Here is a 13453-nt window from a genome sequence, read left to right as displayed (position 1 = left end):
GTCCTATTGTATGATTAACAGCGTTAAAACACAATTTTATTGAAATAAATGGAATAAATAAGCCCTAAAAGAACAAATTGCTTATTCTTTTTACACAGCCTCCCTTTTCCAACAATCTTCGGAATGATGAGCTACATCATATTTTGTGACATGGGAGAGTCTGGAAGTGAGATGCTGTCAATTAGCTATAGCTAAACCACTGAACTATTATTATGTAGTTCATTGAGGTAGCCCCTTTTCCATTAAATAATAAACTTATCTCGTTGCAACTTCATGCGACAAAGCTAATGGAACGTGATTTTGATCGACATATGATGCTGTACTAATTCACTTGCTAGAGGTGGATTAGAGTAGATTCTAATCCTAAAGTAGAGTGAAACTAGTGCCATCCATCTGCTGCCTTTGCCACTGTTAACATGCAGCCCATATTGTCGAATATCTTTGAACTGATGTAAGTCACCTGAGTCACGTCATTTGATTCAGAATCAGAATGCTATCCATTTGTCACTTTTTCAAACAAATGCTGTACATTTCTGTCATCTATAATGCTGTGCATTCGTTCTTTATGTGGGAGACAAGCTGCAGTGAAAGCGAAGGAATAGGCTACACGTTTACTCACTGGTGAGCATGTATAATACTAGCATCCAAAATGAGCGCACTGCAGACACACTTCAAGAACTGATTACAATTTAAGGCAAAAATCTTTATTCACATAAGGAAATTATCAAATGTACATCCAATAACATGCACAGGGGCAGGGTAAGAAAATTACATCTGACGAAAGATAATTTCTGATTCACTGTCAAAGTTAATTCTTGGAAACAAATCTTCATTGGGTTACCTCAGCATTGTTAGTAACCCAATGGAGGGCTGTAGGTCGAAATCATCGCTTGTAATAAATAAGTGGGATCAGAGTGTGGGTCCATTCTTTATTTACCCCAACATAAACCTTTATTGAGACAACATAATGTTGTCCCAGTGCTCATAAAGTTTATGAACAGATAACTGATTAAGTAATAACCTGTTTTTAAACTTTTCAATGACAAAAGCTATAATGACTGGCCATAATTATCTCAACATCACCCTTCATTTTTTATTTCACCATATTACTTCTAACCCAAACAGTAAACATGAATGTCTTCCTATGACTCCATGATTTCTTCAACATTACATGATGACAGACATTTTCTTTCTTTCCAGTTTCTCTTAAATCCAGTACATTTGGCAACCATTAGTAATAATTTGAACACGTAGTGCATACATTTTTCTCAAATCACCATTTCTCAGACCTGTGAAAAAAGCAACAGGCCCAAACACACCGAACACAGAGTCAGTGCTTAGATGTTCCAGTGCATGTTTCCATGCCTGAAGTGCTTAGATCTCACAGCCATGCATCTCTATGGACCCCTCCACAGCCACAGGCAGGGTGAGATGAGAGATTCGACTCCACAGTCCACTTAATTTATCCACGTCCATTTTGTCAAAACTGGGTGGCTGAGCAGAGGAGAGGAACTTGTACTGAATGTGATCCTGCACCATCTCCTCTACAGTACTCAGGCCCAGATGTGATTTGAGCTCGTCCTCCTCCAGCAGCACGGTGAAGACCAGCAGCACCTTCTTGTATGCGGCGTTCTCATGGTCGCAGTACCTGTAGAAGATGAGCGTGGAGCCCGGGGGGAGCTCCTCGAAACGGTGGACGACCGCCGCCCTCCCGTCACCCTCGAAGGCCCCGCTCAGCCGCTGGTCGATGTCCAGCTTGACCCGGTCGCTCTCCAGCGCGGCGGCGGCGGCCCCGTCTACATGGAGGACAGAGGCCCCGGAGGCCCCGAGGGCTGTGGAGAAGGCGGCGGCCATGCGGCCGGCCAGGCAGTGCAGCGTCCTCTCGGCCCCGCGCCCCGAGGTCAGGATCATGCTGACCGGCTCCGTGGGCTTGGCCGTCTGCAGGTGCCTCTCCAGGTGGATCTTGGTGCGCTTCCACAGCTCCGCCCTCTGGCTGGGGAAGCTGTCTTTCATCTTGCCAAATTCCCGGCGAAAGATGTCAACACTGCTGTACTCCCTTGGGTCAGGTTGTGTACTTGAGCCATTTAAGCAGAATAAACCACCAATGACAGCGATCACTAAAACTGCCAATATCACAGGCAAATTTCCTGTAGATGAGGGAGGGGGAGAAAAAGAAAATCCTGACTGGTATTCAGTTGTTGATTCAACTGTATAGAAAAAAATATTTAAGAAAATCTTTACAGCACAGACAGTAGAAAATAAGAGTATTACTGGATAAATCTTTGGGTCTGGAGTCATCTTGAAGACACGGCTTTGCTTGAAGAGTGGGAGTAAAAGTTGATTCTTTTATTACATCTTTTTGTCCAGGAGGTAAAACAGGGCCGTCTAGCAAATAAACAAATAAGAAATTCTGTGAGCTTCACACGGTGAACATTGGATTGATCCCCCAAAGAAAACGGCCTTCATGTGCTCAACAAAGCCCTGTACTGTATGTCAGGAGGTAAACTATTATTTATTTATTTGTTAGGCATCGTACACAGTAACACTGAACACTTCAGTGGTCTTACCAGTCTGAGCTGCAGTAGATTCCACATCATCATCAGAAGAAGACTGAGACCGGTCAACTTGAGGTGCTTCTGTTAAGGGTAAATCTGACATCTGCCGATCTGCTTATCAGAAAACATGAATAGGTTCACATACTTGTGTACAACATCAATTCTGATTTTCTCTTTGGTATAGAAGATCATTTTGAGAGACAGTAGCAACACCTTTAAGTTATGAACTGAGAAAGAAAAGCAAATAATAATAAATTCTGTGAGCTTCGCACAGTGAACATTGATTGAATTGGCCCCCAAAGAAAAGGGCCTGCATATGCTCAACAAAGCCCTGTATGTCAGGAGGTAAACTATCATGGCATTGCACTCAGTAACATCGAACACTTAAGTGGTCTTACCAGCCTGAGCTGCAGTAGATTCAACATCACCATCAGAAGAAGACTGAGACCGGTTAACTTCAGGTGCTGAATAATGAATAAATTCACATACTTGTGTACAACATCAATTTTGATTTTCTCTTTGGTATAAAAGTTCGTTTTGAGAGAGAGAGAGAGAGCAGCAACATCTTTAACTTATGAACAGAGAAAAAAATACATTATCTCACATAGGTCATACTGAGTCAAAGGACTACTCCAACATCCTGATATTTAATCCAAAACAGTCCAATTAAACTACTATAATAAGGTTAGTTTGAGTCCTTCTAGTAAGACATTGGGACCTCTCCTGGAATTTAAGAATTTCCTAACCCTGAATAGAAGAAACCAATTCTGATGAAACCAAAACAAACTCATCCTACATCAGGGAACAAAACCTAAAAATAATAGTAAAAAGGAAATCACAATATATTACTTGGCTCGGGTCCATCACATTTATCTGTGACATTTTGTGAATCACTGTTGGTCCGAGCCTGCTTCTCCAGATGGGGTAAATCCTGAGTCTGCTGACCTGTGCATTGGGAAATATGAAGGAGGCAGTGTGCCTGTAAAATACAATAATTCTCATTGTCTTCTTAGGTACAGAAGTTTAAATGAGTATCAACATCTTACTCACCATTGTCTGCCTTTTCTGAGCCATCATTCTGGTCCTCTTTCTTTAGAACAGCATGTACTAGTAAACCAAAAAGAAGTCAGACCAAACATTTAGTGCACTTCAGGGAGGATCTCCAAAGAGTATGACTAGAGCTCACCATGTAACCTGTGACAGAAAATGAATGACGATGTGGTGGGCAGTGAATTTAACAACTTCCATGAACCTGTGAGCTGTTGTATTCAACATTATGCTTTTTTTCCCCTCAGTGCTGTTTGAGTCTGTAATTTGCTCAACAGAAGAACAGAAGTGGAGCTTCATCACCTTCAGATGAATCGGCTGTTGCTTCTGCTGCTTTCTTCTGATCTGTGCATTAGAAACATGAACATGAAGTCATGCTAATTTCGTGTATGGCACAGAAGCTTCATCTGAGACAGAGTATTAGCATCTAACTCACTGCTTCAGTGAGCTTCACAGGGAAGAAACTGTCACATTGATGCTGTTTTACACCATAACCTAAAATTATATACAAAATCTGTGGACACATTATCATTATAACCAATAATTGACAATTTTTTTTTTTTTATTGTTGCCCACGTTCGTGAACAAACTGAAAAACATAAAAGCACGGAATGGAGGAAAATTACAGACATCATACCCATCTCTGCTCTAATTCCGGTCATATTTTTTGGATCACTGTTGGTTTGCTCCTGCTCACTTGGATTGACCATTGAAGTGGCATCATGTATATGTGCTGTTGAGGTACAGAATGAAGTTTGAGTCTGCTGGTATGTGTAGGGGAGAATATGAAGGGGGCAGTGTGCCTGTAAAATACAATAATTCTCATTGTCTTCTTAGGTACAGAAGTTTAAATGAGTATCAACATCTTACTCACCATTGTCTGCCTTTTCTGAGCCATCATTCTGGTCCTCTTTCTTTAGAACAGCATGTACTAGTAAACCAAAAAGAAGTCAGACCAAACATTTAGTGCACTTCTGGGCGGATCTCCAAAGAGTATGACTAGAGCTCACCATGCAACCTGTGACAGAAAATGAATTATGACGATGTGGTGGGCAGTGAATTTAACAACTTCCGTGAACTTGTGAGCTGTTGTATTCAACGTTATGCTTTTTTTCCCCTCAGTGCTGTTTGAGTCTGTAATTTGCTCAACAGAAGAACAGAAGTGGAGCTTCATCACCTTCAGATGAATCGGCTGTTGCTTCTGCTGCTTTCTTCTGATCTGTGCATTAGAAACATGAACATGAAGTCATGCTAATTTCGTGTATGGCACAGAAGCTTCATCTGAGACAGAGTATTAGCATCTAACTCACTGCTTCAGTGAGCTTCACAGGGAAGAAACTGTCACATTGATGCTGTTTTACACCATAACCTAAAATTATATACAAAATCTGTGGACATATCTTTATAACCAATATTGACAATTTATTTTTTTTATTGTGGCCCACATTTGTGAACAAACTGAAAAACATAAAAGCACGGAATGGAGGAAAATTACAGACATCATACCCATCTCTGCTCTAATTCCGGTCATATTTTTTGGGTCACTGTTGGTTTGCTCCTGCTCACTTGGATTGACCATTGAAGTGGCATCATGTATATGTGCTGTTGAGGTACAGAATGAAGTTTGAGTCTGCTGGTATGTGTAGGGGAGAATATGAAGAAGGCAGTGTGCCTGTAAAATACACTAATTCTCATTGTCTTCTTAGGTACAGAAGTTTAAATGAGTATCAACATCTTACTCACCATTGTCTGCCTTTTCTGAGCCATCATTCTGGTCCTCTTTCTTTAGAACAGTGTTTACTAGTAAACCAAAAAGAAGTCAGACACAAAATTTAGTGCACTTCAGGAAGAAGTGTGGATCTCCAAAGAGTATGACTAGAGCTCACCATGTAACCTGTGACAGCAAATGAATTATGACGATGTGGTGGGCAGTGAATTTAACAACTTCCATGAACTTGTGAGCTGTTGTATTCAACAGAATGCTTTTTTCCCCTCAGTGCTGTTTGAGTCTGTAATTTGCTCAACAGTAGAACAGAAGTGGAGTTTCATCACCTTCAGACGCATCTGCTGTAGCTTCTGCTGCTCTCTGCTGATCTGCGCATTAGAAACATGAACATGAATTAATGCTCATTTCTTCTATGCCCCAGAAGCTTCATTTGAGACAGTATTAGCATCTAACTCACTGCTTCAAAGGGAAGAACATTTCACATTGGTTCCATTTTACACCATAACCTAAAATTAATACAATATCTGCAGAAACATTATCCTTATAACCAATATTGATTTTTTTTTTTATTGAGGCTCACATTGGTGAGCAGACCAAAAAACTAACACAAATTAACTAACCGAATTAACAGATTGAGGAAACAAGCACAGAATAAAGGCCAATTACAGATATCTTACCCGATTCTGCGGTAATTCCTGTAGTATTTTCTGGACCACTGTTGGTTTGCTCCTGCTCACTTTGATCGCCCACTGAAGTGGCATCATGTATATGTGCTGTTGAGGAACAGAATGAAGTTTGAGTCTGCTGGTCTTTTCCACCTTTATTTATAAGGGAACAAATAGTGAATTGGAGGACAAAATAAAATGCAGTAAATTACTGAAATTTATTTGTGTAAGGAGAATATTTCCCATATTCAATTTTCAAATATGTTGCCCGTCATCCTTAATGTAGTGTGAATGCAATGGTATAGACATTGCATTCATACATACATACATTTATTGATTTATATTTCGTGAATTTAAGGATTCAAACAAATATGAACAGAAATATTTTTCTCTGCAACTTGCTGTTCTGCTTACTGAAACTACAGCTACCATAATGTAATGCTTTCTCTCAAGACTGCAAGGATGCAAGCGGATGCAAGGTATGTGCATTGCAGTCTGGGAAAATTATGAAGTGGGAGGTGCCACTCTCTGGTTGTGTGAAATGAAACTAATGTTGATGTTGTCACCTCAATGTAAAAAGGCTTAATAAATTAAAAAAACAACTGCATGCACATCTCGGAGACCACACAATGCAACTAACGCAATACTAATTAATTTGTTTCGTCACATATAGACTCTGGAAACATGAGGAAAACATTAAATTGAGATACTTAGTTGCACTTTAATGCCTCAAAGAAAACATCTAGTTTAAAGAAGCATTTTCTATTTCTTTCTCTGCTGAATATCACTTCTAAGCAGATAGAATAATTAGTGGCCAGTGAACAACACTGCATTCCCCTGACAATGCTGAGCTGAACTGGTAGTGATACAGAATCCCCTATTGAAAACTCCTGAGGTGTGTAACCCCAACTCTCCCCATTTCCAAAGTAGTCCAGTTAAGATATGTCATTCACTCTCACCAAACTCGACAAGTGTCAAAAATCAACACGTATGCACTTGGCTTTTATATATATATATATATATATATATATATAGACATTGCAGTTTGCGGTGAAAGAAAAATTGCAGTGATCTTACAATTGACTTCTTTTCCGTGGCCTGTGTCTGATTTCGTCAAACTGATGTTAGTTTCCTCCACATCTGGAGAAACCACGTCTCCATAACCAGGTGATGCTGGGAGGGTAAATTTGATCAAACGAGTGTCCCACTCTCCACTCTCCTCTTATGACAATAATACACACAATTTTGCATTTGTGTTCTAAAAAGAATTAGGCTGTATTGCATTTACCATTTGTAGTGATATTACTGGTTTCCATTTCTGACAAACATGGAACAGCTAGGGATTCTGGTCAAAGGGAGAGGTGATCTTTTCCGTCCGCAGAAACAGCCCAGGGGTACGTTCAGAAATATTTTGTTATCTCTGCAACCTGGAACTGATTAAAAGATGCAGCAGATTAGTCGTCACACAATGACTAAGAACTGTCATAATCGAATGATGACGGCGTACCAGAAGGAGTTCTGGAGTTTCGTTTAATCGTAAATTTAAGTGCTCAGTCTTAAACCCTGCGTACCTCCAGCTCATACTGTTTGTGTTATTTGAGGTTCGGGTAGAGTGAACACTACTGACTTCGCCGTTTCAGGATCTACAGCAACGTTAGGTTTGCCTACTCCTGGCGTAGCACAAGATCATAGCTACACCATTCAGATAGTAGTATCACAGTCTGAGTATTAAAACGTTAGTTAGCCACACATCACATTGACATGCTACGGTCAGCTCATGTGAAAGAAGCAAATGGCAAATTAGTAATGTCATGTTTAAATGACTACGATAGCACTGTCTTCAAAAGTAACAAATTAGCGAGCCAGTTCACAGAACAATCGGACGCTAATATTACTAAAGGTAAAGTAGCTAGCTATTGTAGGCAAACTTCAGGTTGTCGACAGAAGAGAAACTAACACTTGTCATGAGCAAGGTTGCAAACGACTGTGCAAGTTCGAAGACGGCTATCAAGTGGCAAGCTGGCTCGCACTGAGAGAAGCCACATAAAGGGTTAGATTTATTGGGAATAAGTTCACATATGCAACTACCGTCTAACACAGGCCGAACACACACGATATCTATCGATAACATTAACCAAAGTAAACATTTGCCCTTTTTGGTCACGATGGTCACTAACGTTTTACTAGTTCTAAATTATCTGAGCAGGATGTGTGTAATTTAAGTATTGCCACATGTCTCATACCTCCACTGTCCGAGAGTAATTCTTGTTTTGAGATCTTTCTACCCCTTTCTACGTTGCATTTCCTCGAGCGTTAAGTTTCACTTCGTAATATCACATTCGGAACAACAGGATCATGCTGTTGTTTCCCTCCGTCCGGTAAAAAATGTAACATCAACGACTGTGACGTTGCTGGTAGTGGAAAAAAGGTACATTTCAAAAATGAAATACAACCTGTGCTGTTGGCTAGCAAAACAAGTATCATACTTTCGATATCGAACAATAGAACCAACTGTCAACGCAGTAATACGCCGTGCCCCCGCTAAGTGAGTTGTGCTGCTCTGCAGCGCACCAACTGTATCATTACAGCTCAGCTAATGTATGCAGAAACAATTCAACGGAGTCTTCACAGCTTATATGCAAATATAGTACATTACAACAAACGTAAAAAGTCCCTTGCAAACAAAAGTCCCTTGAGCTACTTATTTTCATTAATAATTGTTATAATTATCAATGTGTCCCCAAGTTTAAATAAAGAAAATGAGGTGGAGAGGGAGAGAACAATTTTTGTTGCCAATTAAACTGGGGGATGATTAGATGGCAGGTTGTGAGTTTGGCCAGGACGCCAGGGAACCCCCTACTTTTTTGTATTAAAGGAGTACCATGGTGATTTTCACACTTTCTCGGTTTTATGTGCTATTTGCACAAGAGGCATTGAAGAAACACAATGAGCAAAGTATTAAATATGTCCGTTCTGTATTATTGGAGAAATATGCGTTTTAAATTCATCGTCCTATTTTCAACCGGTTGAGAAAGTTGTCATTTTGCTACGTCATTAATACAGTAACCACTCCCATCTCCACGCCCGTAAAGAAATCTGACAGGACACACCGTCCTGCTGTTCAGACAATGCAAATATTGACTAACGTTAGGTTCACTTAATTAGAGTGCCTTTAGATTATTTCTGGTTATATTCATTTAGCTAGCTAGCTAACGTTAGCTAGCTAGGAGTTTGCTTTCATAAGGCAATGTTATCGATAACGTTAGCTTGCTAGTTTGCTTTTATGAGGACGTTATAGTTGTGCTTTATCTTAACTTGGCTAGCTAGATATCAAAATTATCATTAGATATAAGTCAACGTCCTTACCTTAGCTATCTACCGATACTTGATATACTAGCCCTACTAAGCTAGCTAGCTTGTGAAATTCAGTCTCCCAAAGCGAGCGCATATCATGGGGTAGCTATGGTAACGGGGGACGGTCTGTCAATCATAGCTAACTGACAGTTCTCATTACCACGCCCAGACGGTTCGGGTGAATTTTATCGTGGAAATTTAGGCTTAGAAAAATACGTTTTAAAGTACATTGAAATGACTGAAGAATAAAAAAATTATGCACATTTGTTTTGTTGTTGCCTGAAGACAACTGGGAAGTGTCACGTTCAACCACCATGGTACTCCTTTAAGTGTCACGGGATCTATAATGACCACAGTGAGTCAGGACCATTTAACATCTCATCCAAAGTACAAACTCCTACCACCCAGTATCCCCATCACTGCACCGGGGCTTTGGGGTTTAGTTGACCAGAGGAAAGATTGCCCCCTACTGATCCACCCAGCACTTCTGGCAGAAACTTAATTTTCCCAAGAGGTCATCCAAGTTCTAACCATTGGGATGGCAGGTATGCCATCCCGCCAAGTTACGCAGGGGCGTAAATATAGACAGTTCAGGCAGTGTGGTTGCACTGGGGCCCATAGAGAGAGCGGGCCCTCCAATAAAGTGCCGGGCGGAGAACGGCACAACAGTACACTTGCCCAGATCGTTCGCGAACGACAACACTAGTCCGTTCGTCTTGTTGTAGCAAGTGCAAGGAGCGAGGAGTCCCTTGGGAGGAGAGTGGGTACGGTATGGAATAATGGATAATAAATGGATAATAATTGAACATCACCGTCAAGTGTGCTGTTTATTTTCAATGAAATAACAAGACTTTTTTTTAAACATGTGTCACCGCAGCCTTACACCACAGATAGGGGACATTTTGATGAAAATGTTTTAGATTCTGCTGTAAAACATTATATCATAACTACGGGGTCTTGTAAACCTAGTGGTCCTTTCTCAATAAATCAACATAATCGTTGTTTTTCTGAAGGGTTTTCTCATACATCTACAAAAGCCGGTATCAAACTGCCACGCAGCTGGCTTTGCTACTCTCCAAAATCGGATTGTGCGTACTGTGAGCCATGCTGGCTATTTGGAGACCGCAGTTCACCCTTCTATAACAATGCATGGGTGAAGGGAGTCAGAGATTGGGGCATTTGTCAGAAAAAATATAACTTCATGAGTCCTCTCAGTTACATGTTGGAGCCTGTGTGGTGTATGAACAGTGGAAACTCCATGGCACCATTGATGCGCAGTTGAAGCGGGACGTGCGTAACACGGCGCTCATTTGGATACAAGTGCTGGAACGCATAGTGAATGTGACACTAACACTGGCTACTTGCAACCTAGCGTTCCGGGAGCATAGGGACATATTGGGACAGCCAAACAGTGGGAATTTCCTTGTCATTATCGAGCTGCTGGCAAGCTATGACCCTGTGCTGCAAGAGTTGATCAAACGGCCCGAGGGGTCAGTTAAATACCTCAAGCTCCTCCATCCAGAATGAGCTAATATATATTTTGTCACAGCGAGTTCAACAGGACATTACGGCTGAAATAAACCAAGCACCATTTCTTTCAGTGATTATGGATACTACTCTAGATCTGTCCAAGGGAGACCAGCTTAGCCAAGTATATAGATACGTCATCATAGTAAGGAATCCAATGGACATAGCTATTGATATCAAAGTAATTGAGGCTTTTTTTGGGATTTGAGGAGACAGCTGACACATCTGCAAGCAAGCTGGGAAACAAAATCCTCGGCAGCATTAGGAAAAACGGCGTTGATATTTCGAAATGTTGTGGGCAGGGCTATGACGGAGCGGCCAATATGAGTGGGGTTTATTCGGGAATACAGGCCAGGATAAGGGAAAAGGAGCTACATATGTACATATGTACACTGTGCCGCGCATAACCTAAACCTAGCCCTCAATGATGCAGTAAAAAAACATTCCAGAGATGAAACAGTTTTATAACACCATAGAACATTTGTATATGTTCTTTGGCCACAGTATTAAAAGGTGGGCCATGCTCACTGGCATCCTCTCCACAGACTTCTCAGCTCACTCGAATGTAACATTGAAGCGACTATGCCCCACCCATTGGTCTTCTAGGTATGAGTCCCTTACTGTTATATGGTAGATATGTAGACGTAATGAAAGCACTGACAAAAATAGCTCTGACCAATGACAAGAACAATGAATGTGGTGAAGCAGCGTGATTGAAGAAAACAATGGAGAAATTCAGTTTCATTTTTCTAGTGGTTCTCCAGACTAAAGGAGAGTGTGAATGTTGTCTCTAAAATACTCCAAGACACAAACACAGACATACAGAAGGCAGTGAAATTTCTGGAGAACACCATACAGATCTTGTCTGAGTAAGAAGAGTGAAACATCATTTTGACGAGCTTTGTGAAGATGAGCGCCTATCCAACGCAGAAAGCTATTTCAGAGTCAACATTTTCAATGCCAATCTGGATATAATAATCAACCAGCTCTCCCAAAGATTCACTAGTATGCGAACAACCTCTCGCATGTTTGAGGCCTACACTCCATGACCCTTCAGCTCGCAGGCGATGATGAGCTATATGACATGGCAAAACGTCTGTCTGACCACTACAACAGGGACATGGCAATTAGAGCCCAACCGATATATCGGTTTGCCCGATATATCGGCCATTATTTGACTTTTTTTGACGAAATCGGGATCGGCAGTTATGCAGCGGATGTGTCCCGATTTTTAAATAAGTATAATAAACAAAAAAAAACAAAAAAAACATTCACTATTTATCTGTACTTGTCTGTTCGAACGTTGCAATTGCTATTTACTAGAATTATCCAGTAGAGGGAGCTCTAATACAAGTGTGAACTGCAGCAGCTGACGCGCTACTTCTGTAATAAGACGTTTGTCAAATTCAAAATGCTTTATTGGCATGAAATACATTTGTACTTATTGCCAAAGCGTACATACAGAAACAGGAATATAAACAACATGAAATACAAACAACATTGTGGTAACGACAACAATGCAATTAACAGTGTGGTAATGGCCACAGCGAGTAGGCTATATAATAATAATAATAATAATAATAATAATAATAATAATAATACTAATAATAATAATACGAATAGTAATAATAATAATAATGTGGAAAAAAGAAATTGGAAAAAAAGATAGAAATTAATTAATAATTAAAATAAATATATTCATGGTGGTCAACCAGTGTCCCTCAGATTATGGCAGGCCGAGATGTACTTTGCTGCTAGTGGAGCTGTTGGCCTTTCTCCTAGCAGGATTTGCATTTTTTTCTCATTTGTTTGGGAAAGGAAGTCCTTTAATTAGAGAAGATTTGTTGAAGTAATGTGTCCTAATTTCTGAATATTTTTCACAATGTAGGAGAAAGTGCATCTCACTCGTGCCTCATCCAGTATTCTCCACTGCAAGACGTGTCTGCACAGATTCGATTGCCGCAATAAAGGTATGTATATTTAGTGAAAGTTTTTCATTAAATGTGTTTATACGACCACTATGTTTATCAATCCTCATTATCAAGCGAGCGAGCTAGCTAACATATTTGGTTCACTTTAGCAAGCTAGCTGGCTAGCAAGCCTTTATGAAGTGGCAGTGAGCACATAAGCAGCGTAGGATCTACTTTTCCAGAGGACATCGCTGTATTCTCAAATAAATAACCAGCCAAAATAAAATGGTGCTTGAATGCATCACACATTTGTTTTTTATCTGAGATAATGATATTAGTTACTATATGATGCTGTGTCAATAGCCAACGCGTTATTGCAAACGAGTGTCATCTAGTCACGCGTCATCGTAGCAAGCTAACCAGACAGTAAAAACGCCGATTAAACACTGGATCATTTTAAGCCATGTTATCTAGCTTTGTCGTGATAACATGAGAGAAGGATTGCTGTTGGATTAGTGAATCAATCAACCAACCGTTAGCGCGGTTTATTTAGTAGTTTTTTTCACGTATTTCATCGAGTCAATTTAATTTAATCTAACGTTACACTTGATTCACTCATTAGCTCCGCTAGATTATGTCTTACTCTTTGAGATCATGTAGTAGAAATAA

General features: G+C 40.3%; 1 protein-coding gene across 8 annotated transcripts; it reads right to left on the bottom strand.

Annotated features, from left to right (window-relative positions):
* Positions 1 to 688: 688 nt before the first annotated feature.
* On the bottom strand, positions 689 to 8422 carry LOC135253187 (torsin-1A-interacting protein 2-like). Of its 8 annotated transcripts, none has more exons than XM_064332165.1 (17): positions 8237 to 8417; positions 7282 to 7426; positions 7071 to 7166; positions 6006 to 6101; positions 5655 to 5696; positions 5346 to 5402; positions 5109 to 5204; positions 4780 to 4821; positions 4477 to 4533; positions 4240 to 4335; positions 3906 to 3947; positions 3606 to 3662; positions 3405 to 3500; positions 2954 to 3019; positions 2568 to 2669; positions 2272 to 2385; positions 689 to 2147 (listed from the first exon to the last, which is right to left on the bottom strand). In XM_064332165.1, exons 2-17 carry the CDS (start codon positions 7307 to 7309, stop codon positions 1375 to 1377), a joined length of 1860 nt encoding a protein of 619 aa, XP_064188235.1. In that variant the 5' UTR covers positions 7310 to 7426; positions 8237 to 8417; the 3' UTR covers positions 689 to 1374. The 8 variants fall into 8 exon arrangements, with proteins under 8 accessions (XP_064188235.1, XP_064188237.1, XP_064188236.1 ...); XM_064332167.1 differs by having other exon boundaries at positions 2568 to 2666; positions 8237 to 8410; XM_064332166.1 differs by lacking the exon at positions 8237 to 8417 and adding an exon at positions 7565 to 7981.
* Between the last annotated feature and the right edge of the window lie 5031 nt (positions 8423 to 13453).

The sequence above is a fragment of the Anguilla rostrata genome, chromosome 4, assembly GCF_018555375.3.
Source record: "Anguilla rostrata isolate EN2019 chromosome 4, ASM1855537v3, whole genome shotgun sequence".
Taxonomy (NCBI): Eukaryota; Metazoa; Chordata; class Actinopteri; order Anguilliformes; family Anguillidae; genus Anguilla; species Anguilla rostrata.
Note: the sequence above shows the minus strand (reverse complement) of the source record. Positions and strands in the feature narration are given on the sequence as shown.